Source organism: Hemitrygon akajei, chromosome 12, assembly GCF_048418815.1.
Source record: "Hemitrygon akajei chromosome 12, sHemAka1.3, whole genome shotgun sequence".
NCBI lineage: Eukaryota > Metazoa > Chordata > Chondrichthyes > Myliobatiformes > Dasyatidae > Hemitrygon > Hemitrygon akajei.
The window spans coordinates 112,046,583-112,060,531 of NC_133135.1; the positions used below are offsets into that span (position 1 = coordinate 112,046,583).

Consider the following 13,949-nt stretch of genomic DNA (forward strand, 5'->3'; position numbering starts at 1 on the left):
AAGCCACTCTGGGTGCTCTCCACTTTCTTTCAAACGGTCCCCTTTGTGTCGGCAAGTGACAGTGGGAAGTTGGTCAGAATGTGGAGATGATTATGTAGCATCCGTGCCCCCAATTTACCCCCGTTCGCCTAGGGTGAACCGCCATCGCCCCGCCAATAGTGCGATACTTTGGTGTAAATACGGTGTAATGCCCCCCCAGTACATGCTCACAACACAAATATCAGACAATACACCAAAGGCGAGTAAATAATTGCAACTTTATAGTTATTTCTTAGTGATGGGTTAGTAGAAACAGATAACCTAGAGGCACCAAATCAGTAAGTTTATCAGTTTGTGCACATAATATTTTAATACGTTGGAGGTCACGCCCCCGGTTCCATCCACAATGACCTTCAGAGCCTCCGGCCACCGTCCGAACCGCCGACATCCAGTATCCGCCGCCCTGGAACCGCTGTCTGCTCCTCACACGTCCATCCTCCACGCTCGCCTCCCGAAAAAGACCGCAAACTCCCGCTCGGCTCACAGATACAAGATAGCATAACAATTCTCCATTGGTTAGTTCCCCCCTTATCTGCAGTTATAACCCAAACATTCCAGACACAGAAACCCATTACAGCATTAAGTAACATTACAGAAAAGCCTTTTCATTATAACAATAGAGAAGCCATTTTGTTAGCCTGAACAGTTAACACCACAGTTACTGGTACTGAGAGCCCTACAGTTACAACAGCAGTGACTGGAATTACTGTCAGCTGGCATAGGAGACTCAGTAAGTCAGATGGTGACGAGAGGATGTATAGGAGCGAGGCAGATCTACTGGTTGACTGGTGTCGCAGCAACAACCTTGCACCCAACTTCAGTAGACGAAAGAACTGATTGTGGACTTCAGAAATGGTAATATGAGGGAACATACACCAGACCTCAGAGGGATCAGAGTGGAAAGGGTGAGCAAGTTCAAATTCTCGGGTGTCAACATCGCTGAGGATCTAACCTGGCCCCAAAGAATGCAAGATAGTGGCTATATTTCATTCAGAGTTTCAGTGGATTTGGTATGTCACTTAAAACACTCACAAATCTCTACAGAGGTACCGTGAGAGCATTCTAACTAGCGGTATTACTGTCTGGTATGGGGGATGGCGGGGGGGGGGGGGGGGTGCTACTGCACAGGATCAAAAGTAAGCTGCAGAGAGTTGTAAACTCCATCAGCTCCATCATGGGCACCTGCCTCCCCAGCACCCAGACATTTTCAAGGAGCGATGCTTCAGGAAGCTGGTGTCCATCACCTAGATCATGCCTTGTTCTCATTGTTACCATCAGGACGGAGGTACACACTCAATGATTCAGGAAGAGCTATACCTGAGTGATGGGGAATCCTCAATGACATACAGATAGAAACAGATATATACAAATAGCCACACTTACTGTAATTCATGTTTTATCCTATTGTGTATTGCATGCCACTGCAAAGTCAACAGATTTCATGGCATATGCTGGTGATATCAAACCGATTCTGAATCGTCTTCAAAAAAGAGGGTGGCCTGGTGGTGCGACGCAAGGTTTAGGTTCAATTCCCGCTACTGTGTGTAGAGAGTTTGTATAACCACGAGGTTCCTCCAGGCATTCCGGTTTCCACCCATACAGGTGCTAGGGCCAGTGAGTATTGGGGGGGCGCCGGATGCGTGGTGACGCTTGTGGGCTGCTCTGCAAAATCTTTGCTGATTTGATTTGATGCAAATGCTGCATTTTACTGTATCTTTCAAAGTACATTCATTATCAAACTACATACACATTATTCAACCTTGAGATTCGTGTCCATACAGGCAGTCACGAAACAAAGAAACCCAAAAGACCCCATAAAAAACAATCATCAAACAACCAATGTGCAGAGAGGAAAATAAACAAATCACGCAAACAATAAATGTAGCAAATAGCATTCAGAACACAACAGCGCCCATAGACACGAAGCTTGGAGCAAGCCACAGCAAAGCTGAGTAAACGTCACAGAGCCTCGAGCAGGTCACGTGTACATTTGACAAGTACAACTAACCTTTCACTTCAATGTTGTGAGGAGCTGCGGTGTGGTGAAAAGAAAGGAAGAGGATGAACAGTCCTATCATTCTCTCTAACACTTGATGTTGTTGATCTCTATTAACAAGTGGTTTCAACAGGAAGAAACCGGCTCAAACTGTCCTGTCACCAACAGGCATATTGCGACAGAAACATGCTGCACTCAAGTTCCCACCAATTTTAGCACTAATACTAGGTCAGGAATAAACCTTGGGCTCAGCAATAACTTGAGTTATTTCAACCATTTGTAGTCAGTCATCTACAAGGCTGTAAAGGCCTTTAGGAAAATGCAGAAAAGATTACAATCAAGAGTTACAGGAAAAAAGACTGTGATCGTCTACCCTACTATCAGGCTGAGAAGAACAGGACAAAGATTAAAATAACAAGGTCGCTTTACGCCAGATAGAAAGCAGCTTCTCCCTCTCCATTGGTTAACAACAGAATTAAAGGTGACTGGCGAAAGGAGACTAAAGAAAGCCTTTAAGTGGCATCTGGAGTGGGTTCCCTCCTCCATCACTGATGCTACCCTCACTTTCCTCTCCTATCAGATTCCTTCTAATCCAGCCCTTTACTTTTTCCACCTATTACTTCATCTCCCCACCTGGCTTCACCTATCACCTTATAGCTTGTACTTCTTTCCCTCCCTCCAACTTCTCATTCTGGCTCCCCCCTTCCTTTTCAGTCCTGATGAAGAGTCTCGGCCCAAACATCAACTGTTTATTGTTCTCCATAGATGCTGCCTGACCTACTGAGTTCCTCCAGCATTTTGTGAGCGTTAATCAGTCAAGAGTATCTTACTTGACAATGATGGAGGCAGATTCAAAAACCACTTTCAAAAGGAAATTGAAGCAGTACAAAAAAAATTGCAGACCCAGCTAAAGGGGAGGGTCACATTGCTCTTGCAGGGAACCAGACCTGAAGAGTCACAGTTTCCCATTCTTTTGCCAGTCTATGACTGAACATTTCCTGAGCTTTATCTTCTGACAAAGTGAAATCAGTTTTTAAGAACTTTATTTTGAGATACAGTGCGGAACAGGCCCTTTGGCCCAAGGAGCCCCGTCACCCCAGAAGCCCACCTATTTAACACTAGCCGAACCACAGGACAATTTAAAATGACCAATTAACCTCCTAAACTGTAGGAGGATCCAGAGCACCCAGAGGAAACACAAGTCTCAAGTCAAGTCAAGTCACTTTTATTGTCATTTCGACCATAACTGCTGGTACGGTACACAGTAAAAATGAGACAACGTTTTTTAGGACCATGGTGTTACATGACACAGTGCAAAAACTAGACTGAACTACGTTAAAAAGAGAGAAAGCTACACTAGACTACAGACCTACACAGGACTCTGTAAAGTGCACAAAAACAGTGCAGGCATTACAATAAATAATAATCAGGACAATAGGGCAAAGTGTCAGTCCAGACTCTGGGTATTGAGGAGTCTGATAGCTTGGGGGAAGAAACTGTCATATAGTCTGGTCGTGAGAGCCCGAATGCTTCGGAACCTTTTCCCAGATGGCAGGAGGGAGAAGAGTTTGTATGAGGGGTGCATGGGGTCCTTCATAATGCTGTTTCCTTTGCGGATGCAGCGTGTGGTGTAAACGTCCGTGATGGCGGGAAGAGAGACCCCGATGATCTTCTCAGCTGACCTCACTATCCACTGCAGGGTCTTGTGATCCGAGATGGTGCAAGTGTTCGTGGGAAAGGATGTACAAATTTTCGTACAGATGACATCGGAATGAAGCTCTGGACTCTGAAAAGCCGAGCTATAATAGAACTGCATGAACCGCTACCGTGGAAGAGGCTGCAGGCTCTCATTTGACACAAGAACAAATAGAGTGCTTGCATTTGATAACCAAAGAATTCAGCAGTCAATCTTTATTCACAGTAATTGAACAAAACCAAATAAACTCCCACAAAGAGGTAAGGAATAGCAAAAAATCTGTTGGCTGAAGATGACGAAGAACATTTCCTTGCCCTCTTAATCGGGATTTTACGTGTATCATCCACACTTGAATATCCAGTTAAAGGTGTTGCATTTCATTGTAAGTACCATTTACTAAACTGTAGGATAGATACCTAGACCATAAGATATTGGGCTGAATGGGTTAATTCTGTTCCTTCAAACCTACTCTGCTGTTCCAGCATGGGTGATTCATTTTCCCTCTCAACCCCACTCTATTTCCCTTCTTCCCATAGCTTTTGATGCCCGGAATACTCAAGAAGCTATCAACCTGTTTTAAACATACCCAATGACTTGGCCTCCACAGCAGTCCTAACAATGAATTCCAAAGATTCAGCACCCCCGGCTAAAGAAATTCTTCACCTGTTCTCAAGAGACGTTCTTCTATTTCGAGGCCCTCTGTTCCTACACTTCTCCGATATAGGAAACATCCTCTGCATGTCCACAAGAATCATACTGAAGCAAACAACACATTACTGTGCATTTCAATCTACATGTGACAAATAAAGCTAATCTTACCAAATGACACACACAAAATGCTGGAGGAACTCAGCAAGCCAGGCAGCATATACGGAAGGAATAAACAATTGATATTTTGGGCTGGGACCCTTCATCCGTGCTGAGTTCCCTCAGCATCTTGTACATGTTGCTCTGGAGAGCAGGATGGAGATGTGTCTCTACCGAAGGAGGTGTAAGGCGCTCCTTCCTTCCACTAGCCTGCAGGTCACCCAAGGACAAGGTGTAACACCTGCTTAGACCCTCCCCTCCATCAGGGGCATATGTAGCCATGGGAGCAGGTGCTGGATGGTCATATGAGCAGCTGGAGCAGGCAGACCATCTCTGCAGAGTATTGATAATGGCTAGGGTCACCCATCTTGTAAAGACACTGCCCAGAAGGCAATGGCAAACCATTTCTGCAAAACAAATTTGTCAAGAACAATCAAGTTCATGGAAAGACCATGATCACCCACGTCATATGACACAGCACATAATAATGATGATTATACAAAGTGCAGAGGAACTCAGCAGGTCAGGTAGCATTATGGAAAAGAGTAAACAATTGACACTTGGGCCGAGATCTTTCTTCAGGAAGGGTCCTGATGAAGAGTCTCGGCCCGGAATGTCAACTGTTTACTGTCCCCCCCCCGCCCCCCCATAGATTCTGCCTGGTCTGCCGAGTTGCCCCAGCATTTTGTGGTTTATGACAACGCATTGTTTCCTTTCATTCAGCACGATAACAATTGCAAACGGACTGGTATAGCAACCTCAGGGATCTTGGCCAATGGACAAACTGGACTTTAAAAGCTAACCAACTACTATCTGAACTTTAAAAACCCAGCCAAAGTGCAACTGAGGAATAAGTTACTGCAGCTTATCTATCAGACACTCCTTGTTTGGTTGTGGTAGAAAAGACAAAATATAGCAGCCCTACGTGGTTACAAGATTAACTTCTGCCACATAATATCTGAAATCAAGTGCATAACAAACCCCAGAGAATAATACTTCAAATAAAGGTTAGATAGAAGCTCAATAGATAAATTATAGAACAATTCGTCTTTAAAACTGAATAGAGGGCAGTTCAATAGATGAAACAGAATGTACCAGCTATTCAATAGATAGAAAACATTTTTACTTCAAGAGATACTGATCCTGTCTTGAAGTTGCAATCAAGTTTATATAAAGTAACAGAATATTACAGCACAGAAACAGGTCATTCGGCCCATCTACAACTTTCCAGACTATTATTCTGCCTAGTCCCATCAACCTATAGCTGAATCATAGCCCTCCATACCTCTTCCACCCATATACTTGTCATTAGGAGTTTGAGATTTGGTTTGTCACCTAAAACACTCAAAAATTTCTACAGATGTATCGCGGAGTGCATTCTGACTAGCTGTCTGATATTTGGGGGGGGGGGGCTACTGCACAGGATTGAAGTAAACTGCAGAGAGTTGTAAAGTTAGTCAGCTCCATCGTAGGTACTAGTATCTATAGTTTCCTGGACATCTTCAAGGAGAAAAGTTTTAGGAAGGCAGCATCCATCATTAAGGACCCAGGACATTTTTCCCACTACATTATCATGTATCGCTTTGTACTGCTGCTGCAAGGTTAACAAATTTCACAACACATGCCAGTGATATTAAACCCGAATCTGATTCTGATGTTGTTACGTGCCATGTCATATGTCGTAGGCAACCGTGGTCTTTCTTGGCAAAATTTTTCTACAGAAGTAGAATTTACTTATCCAAATTTCTCTTTAATGCTAAAATCGAACCTGCATCCACCACTTACGCTGACAGCTCGTTCCACACTCTCACCACTCTGAGAGAAGTTCTCCTTCATGTTTCCTTTCAACATTTCACCTTTCACCCTTAACCCATGACCTCTCACCCGTCTCACCCAACCTCAGTGGAAAAAGCCTGCTGCATTTACCCCTCAATTTTGTACACCTCTATCAAATCTCCCCTCATTCTCCTACACATCTGGGAATAAATTCTGAACCTAGTCAATCTCCACTACAACTCAGGTCCTCAAGTCTCACAGGATATCTTTGGTTGTACAGGAAACTGCAGATGCTAGAATCTAGAACAATCTGCTGGAGGAATTCAGTGGGAGACTCTGAATAACTGTAGCACCAAGTTGACCCAAAACATCAATAATTCCTTAACCCTCCCTGCTGCAGATGCTGCTCGACCTGCTGGATTCCTCCAACAGATTTATTCATATTGCTCAAAATACAAATCCTACTGACATTTTCAGCAATGTTTCAGATTATGTTTCATTCTTGTTCTGAAGTGATGGATTGAAGATTTACCTGGAGTGCTATCTCCCAATCAACTGTTTACAATATTGGATATAGGATATTGAATATACTCATTTTCAAAACAAAATGCAATAATCTTTAGTGATCAAGAACTTGGTTCGTTAAGGCTGTCAGAGTCAGAGGGAATAGCTCCCAGTGGCTACTCTGATCCCAATAGCAAGCATCGAAAATAGCTTCTGACAACCAAGACCAACTGCTGGCCTTCACATGTGGCTTAGCAACTAAGCCCAGCAGAACCATTTCTACTGACAGAAGGGCAAAGCTGGGTTACCGGTGCCTTAATAACAGTCTCTCTGGGCAGCCGTGGTTGGCGGCTCTTCTAGGAGAAGGAAAGCTCAGATCTCAAAACTCTACTGCCTTGCACCTATTCCCATTCACGGGGAAGGTTTTGGGAGCAAACCTCAAGGAAAAATCCAGATTTGGAGTCTCTAAGGCAGTCCTGCGTTGACTGGTAAACTCCTGTGACGCCACTCGTGCCTAACTCTATCAGCCTCAGCCGTTCCTCCGGATTCACCAGGTGCATGGAGAGGGGGAGCTTGCTGCACGGACAACCGCTTGCTCTCCTTATTGTAAAGTCATGGCTTGCACATCACGTAGACAGCCAGGACTCAACATCCATGGTCGACTCTGATCAATAGGAAGCCTACTTATCAAGATCTTCAGAGAAAGCGTCTGAACACACAAAAAAAGAGAAAGAACAAGTGCAACACATCTTGACAGAAGCAAACTGAGAAGTTGAAGAAATGAGATGCAGTGTTATTAACAAGGTTTCAGCTCGAAACCTCGACTGCCTGGCCTGCTGAGTTCCTTCAGCATTTTGTGTGTGTTGCAGTGTTACTAATTCTGGTCACCACACTGTTGGATGTTTGTAAGGGTCCCTGACAAGGTGCACAGATACTTTACTAGACTGGGTCTAAGGATGATGAAAGGTTAGAGTGGAGAAACTGGTGCTCTCCTTGGAGCAAAGGAGGGGGAGGTGGGGGAGGAACCTAATAGCAATGCACAAGCTGGTTACAAGTTTAGATATTGCTGAAAATATCCTGCATCTTAACACAGTGCCAATACTCTCCATTAATGCTTCAAGAAGCAGAGAATAAATTCAAAGTGATGGGTCAGGTCCCCAGTCCTCGGGGTTGCATTGCCGGTGGCCATTGGCGGGGGCATCTTAATACGCTCAGCAGAGGATGGTGCTCAGAGAGGCTGTGTCGGAGGGGATGGTCGGAGGCTCAGAGGTTCGATGGACTCGGAGTCCGCTGCGGTCAGGTCGCTTTCACTGTGTGCTGCGTCTGCAAGGCTGGGTTCGACAGAGCTTTCATTGTAGGCTGCATCTGTGAGGCTGAGTCAGAAGTAGGCGCCGTGGAAGTCCATAGTGGGGGTATTCCCTTCTATCGTCGGCGTGGGATGACAAGTCAAATCCGGACCCTGAGGACTTGTGGAAACTGTGTGGTGGTTTCTTTCGAACTTACAGTCTTTTAACATCTTTGGACTATTTTTACTCTGCCCATGGTCTGTTTTTTTATCAATTATGCTATTGTTTGCACTGTTGTAACTATGTGGTTTTGTGCAGGTCTTGTAGCTTTAGTTTTTGGTCTTGTTTTGTCTGGTGGGTTTGGAGCTCCTTTCCGGGAAATACGCCAAGATGGTAGCGTGATATTAATATGCAGCAGCCTCTCCGGACTCTGGATTGGGGATTGCCAAACGTTATGTGGATTTTCTGGTGTAGTCTGTTTTGTCATATGCTTTTGTGATATCATTCTGGAGGAACGTTGTCTCATTTTTTAACTGCACTGCATTTGTTGTTTCTAAATGACAATAAACTGAATCTGAATCTACATCACTGGAGCTGCAGTGAAGCGTGTATCAAGTTTCAAATTGCTTGGTGTCCACATTTCCAAGGATCTCACCTGATCCCTGAACTCCTTCATCCTGATCAAAAAGGCCTTTATTTCCTGCTGAGCATCAAGAAAGCTCACCTCTGTCCCAGGATACTGATGGACTTTTACCACTGTACCATTGAGAGCATACTCACCAACTGCATCTCAGTGTGGTATGGCAATTGTCCGGTATTGGACCGCAAAGCTCTCCAGCGCGTGGTGAAAACTGCCCAGCAGATTATCGGCACCCAATTGCCCACCATTGAGAACATCTACCATAAACGCTGCCTAGGCAGGGCGAAAAGCATTATCAAGGATGCATCTCACCCTAACCCTGGACTTTTTACTCTCCTCCCATCCGGTAGGCTCTACAGGAGCCTCCACTCCCGCACCAGCAGGCACAGGAAGAGCTTCTTCCCCGAGGCTGTGACCCTGTTGAACCTCACATCACAGCGCTAAGCAGTATTGCACTCATATTGTACTGTCTCAGTACTTTTATATTTGTGTGCTGTAGCACTTACTTTTTATTTGCAGTTATTTTGTAAATAACACTATTCTTTGCACCTGGTTCGATGCTAACTGCATTTCATTGGCTTTGTATCTGCACTCGACACAGATACAAAGATGAGGAAGAATAAGGGGAAACTTGCTGTAAGTAAAGTAAGTCCAATGTGAAACTAATGAGAAAAAGGGAGACAGAGAGACCTAATGTCCACTCTCCACTCCCATCAGATGCTTTCCTCTCCAGTCCTTGACCTTTCCCACCCACCTGGTTTCACCCATCACCTTCCAGTCCGCCTCTTTCCCCTCACCCCCACTGTTTAATTCAGGCAAAGCCCCTTCCCTTTCAGTCCTGATGAAAGATCTTAGCTGGAAAAGTCAACTGTTTATTATTTTCCATAGATGCTGCCTGACCCGCTGAGTTCCTCCAGTGTTTTGTGTGTTGCTTTGTATTTCTAGCAATTGTAGATTTTCTTGTGTTTGAGATAGACAGATAGGCAATAAATATCAAGACCATGAGATGAAGAGTCCTTGAAAATTAGTCCATAGATTATGGGGACAATTCAGTGATGGGGTGATTGAAGTGGAGTGAGCAACTCTGGTTCAAGAGCCTGATAACTGAGGGGTAATAAAGGTGTTCCTGAACCTGGAAATATCAATTTTCAAAAAGGAATTAATTACAGCATTATGTAGGAGCAGGGGAAACTGGACAACTGGGCATACCCCACGGGGTGCCAGTTGTTATTCTGGAAGAGAGGGCATGTTTAATTCCATAAATCAAGCCAAGTTAGTGTACAGGGATTAGTACACTGATTAGTGGTTCTCACTGAAAAACAAAGGATTTCCAATCATATGTTACAACAATCTACTTACAAATTCCAAGTATTACAAATAAAAGCATGCTAGTAACCCCCTCAGCAACACACACAAAGCACTGGAGGAACTCAGTAGGTCAATCAGCATCTATGGAAATGAATAAACAGACAACTTCTCAGGACTGAAAGGGAAGGGGAAGATGCCAGAATAAAAAGATGGGAGGGGGGCAGGGGGCTGAGGGGAAAGAGAAAAGCTGTGGAGGCAGGTGGGCAGGAAAGGTAACGGTCTGGAGAATCTGACAGGAGAGGACAGTGGACCATAGGAGAAAGGGGAGGAGGGGACCCAGGGGGAGGTAATAGGTAGGAGAGAAGAGACAAGAGTCTAGAGCAAGGAATAGAGAAGACGGGGGGGGGGGGGAAGTTTTTTTTTAAACCGGGAGGAGAAATCGATACTTGTGCCATCAGTTTGGAGATTACCCAGACGAAATACAAGGTGTTGCTCCTCCATCCTCAGGGTGGCCTCATTTTGATCCCCTCATGCCTGCACTATTATTTAATGGTGTGACTGATCCTTTATTCAGCACTGTCTTCTTCTATTAACTTTTGATTCCCTAACATCCAAGCTGTATTTGTTTTTTTTTAATTTTCATGTGTGGAATGGGCCCTTCCAGCCCAGTGAGCTGCACCACCCAGCAACTCACTTAGTTAACCCTAACCTAATCACTGGACAATTTACAATGACCAATTAACTTACTGACATGTCTTTGCATCATGTGAGGAAACAGGAGCACTCAGTTTTAATTCCCATTCCGACGTGTTCATCCATGGCCTCCTCTCGTACCAAGATGTTTCTGTTACTCACGCGTTGGACCCACGGTCTACGTGAAAGCACCCACCACATTCTGAACACCCCTAAAGACCGTCTTGAATGAACTTATCGGCGCTCCCTCCTTGGAGCCATTTATCTGCACAAAGCAACAGCAACTCTCCTTCCAATGACACCGTACGGCATCTTACCTTGTGCACCGTTCCACGTCTCCTGCCAAAAGACCCCAACCCAGTCTACTGTCCTTCAGAAAACCCTTCCCCACAGCTCTCTAGAACCTTCTGTCACATCCACCATCCCGACTGCCTGACTCACATTCCTAAGCTGGATAACATGGGTCCTTGCCTCAGCTGAAGACCAAACACACTTCCCAGCACGGCACACTGCTTTTCACAGACAGCTGCTAATATAAACTACCTCACAGCATAGCAGTGGAAATCTTAAACAGCGCATTACTTAACTTGGGGGAAACTAGATCTGTACACATCATTTTGTCGTTGTCGTTTGGTCGCATCTGGAATTTCCAGTTAGCGGACAATTTCCCTCCACGCTGCTCTGACATGTTGGGGAAATCATGTACTTGGCAGGTTATAGCAGTGGTTTGCCATTGCCTTCTGCCGGGTCAGTTTAAAGAGATCACCACTTCACACATTATTTTAGGTACCATCTAACCAGGGCTCTACTTAATCAGAGCATGACATAGCCTGGGTTAAACATAAAATCACGTAGGATCATGGGCTAAAAGATCAATCTTTTTTCCCACCATATACATCCCCATGTATTTGGAATTTGTTGTGGTGTGTTGGTCAGGGTGCAACATGCAAATTATAAAAAAATAAAGTTAGAAGTACAGATACAGACTAAAAGGTGCATAAATCAATCAGACACCAATAATGCTTCACCTCCCTGTCCTGCCAGGACATTAATCAGGCAGCAACAATGCTTAATCCATCTCCTCCCCCCTCTGCCAGGGCATCAACCAGATGCAAACAGCCCATCATCCCCCTCACAGCCTTATTCAGGACATTACCCAGACACCTACAACCCTTCACACACCTCCTCCCCCTTTTGCCAAGCCATTGACAGGGGTCAACCACCCTTCACCCAGGTCCTTGCTCCTCCGGTCAGGGCAACAACCAGACGTCAACAATATTTCACCCATGTCCTCGCTCCCCCTGTTCAGGGTAACTGTGGAAGTTGAATCTGGATGAAGTCACTCAGAGACCGTATAAGTATAAACTCTTTATCCAAAGCACCAGGGGCTTACTCAGTCAGTCGCTCAAACAGGAACAGCCGATCCACCAACTAACTCACAAATCCCCTTATGAATGGATATATTCGTTCAGATAACCCCCCCCCCCACACACACACACACACACAAGACAGGCTGCTGTCAAAGTTATCTACTACATGACAGTCCTGAAAGGCAAATTACAAAATAGGCGTAATGGCTCACATACACAAAGCAGACTGGAATTGTCCTATCACTACGCATGACTGCACAAGGAGATAAGCGTCCTGAAACCCTAGCTAGCTACCCTCAAGAAAAAATATTGCTCAGCACTGAATAACAAACTTAACACATCTATTGATCATCAGCAGTTTCTTTCAGAAAAACAGGCTGCTATTGTTTAACGTATTAACCCTTTTACATACTTTGTCATAACAACCAGATATCATCCATGTTCTCACTACCTCAGTTCAGGGCATCATCAACTGTCAACAAACCTTCACCCGTGTCCTACCTCCCCTGTTCAGGGGAACAACCAGGTGTCAACAAACCTTCACCCATGTTCTCACTACCCCAGTTCGGGGCATCATTAACTGTCAACAAACCTTCACCCGTGTCTCATCTCCCCTGTTCACGGGAACATCCAGGTGTCAACAAACCTTCACCCATGTTCTCCCTACCCCAGTTCGGGGGAACATGATTAACTGTCAACAAACCTTCACCCGTATCCTACCTCCCCTGTTCAGGGGAACAACCAGATGTCAACAAACCTTCACCCATGTTCTCACTACCCCAGTTCAGGGGAACAACCAGATGTCAACAAACCTTCACCCATGTTCTCCCTACCCCAGCTCAGGGGAACAACCAGATGTCAACAAACCTTCACCCATGTTCTCCCTACCCCAGCTCAGGGGAACAACCAGATGTCAACAAACCTTCACCCGTGTCTCATCTCCCCTGTTCCGGCTATCACCAGACAGTCGTCGCTCCCCCTGTTCAGGGCAACAACCGATACCTCCGTTACCAGATGCTGACATACACCCGGGCCCGTTAGCAGAATACCGACACCACCGCCGTCCACCCAGGCCCGGGCTCAGCAGCTGTGGCCTCTCCCCCCACCTCGGGACCGGAGCTCATCACCTCCCCCAGGAGCCGCTCGGAGCTTCTCACCCGAACAACGTGGCCATGAAGGAGCGCGCCGAGCGCACCTTCTTCTCCGCCTCGGCCACCAGGCTGACCGCCTCCCGTTCCTTCGCCGAGTTGTCCATGTCTCTCACCCCTCTCGCCCACCTAACCCTGGCGTCACTTCCGGCTCCGGGCCCCGCCCCCCGTGAAGCCGCTCCGCCCGTCACGTGACCCGTTAGCCGGCGTCCTGTCAATCATTTCACAGAGGGTACCTCAGAATCAGGTTTAATATCACCCGCTTATGTCGTGAGATTGTTGACTTTCCGACAGTACTACAACGTAATAATAGAGAAAAATGTGAATTACACTAAATATGTATAGATTAATTCGTTAAATTATAACCATATAACAATTACAGCACGGAAACAGGCCATCTCGGCCCTTCTAGACCGTGCCGAACGCTTACTCTCACCTAGTCCCACCTACCTGCACTCAGCCCATAACCCTCCATTCCTTTCCTGTCCATATATCTATCCAATTTAACTTTAAATGACAATACTGAACCTGCCTCTACCACTTCTCTGAATAAAGAAATTCCCCCTCGTGTTACCCTTAAACTTTTGCCCCCTAACTCTCAACTCATGTCCTCTCGTTTGAATCTCCAAATTAAATAAGTAGTGGAAAATGCTAGTGAGGTGGTGTTCATGGGTTCAGTGACAATT

General features: G+C 45.5%; 1 protein-coding gene across 1 annotated transcript in view; it reads right to left on the bottom strand.

Moving 5' to 3' along the window:
• LOC140737386 (alpha-soluble NSF attachment protein) overlaps nt 1-13,429 on the bottom strand; it is a 50,875-nt gene extending 37,446 nt beyond the window's left edge. Inside the window, exon 1 of the mRNA XM_073063863.1 lies at nt 13,273-13,429. Within this exon, the coding sequence (XP_072919964.1) occupies nt 13,273-13,370 (98 nt within the window). The 5' untranslated portion in view covers nt 13,371-13,429. The remainder of the gene's footprint in view (nt 1-13,272) is intronic.
• Nucleotides 13,430-13,949: the final 520 nt, after the last annotated feature.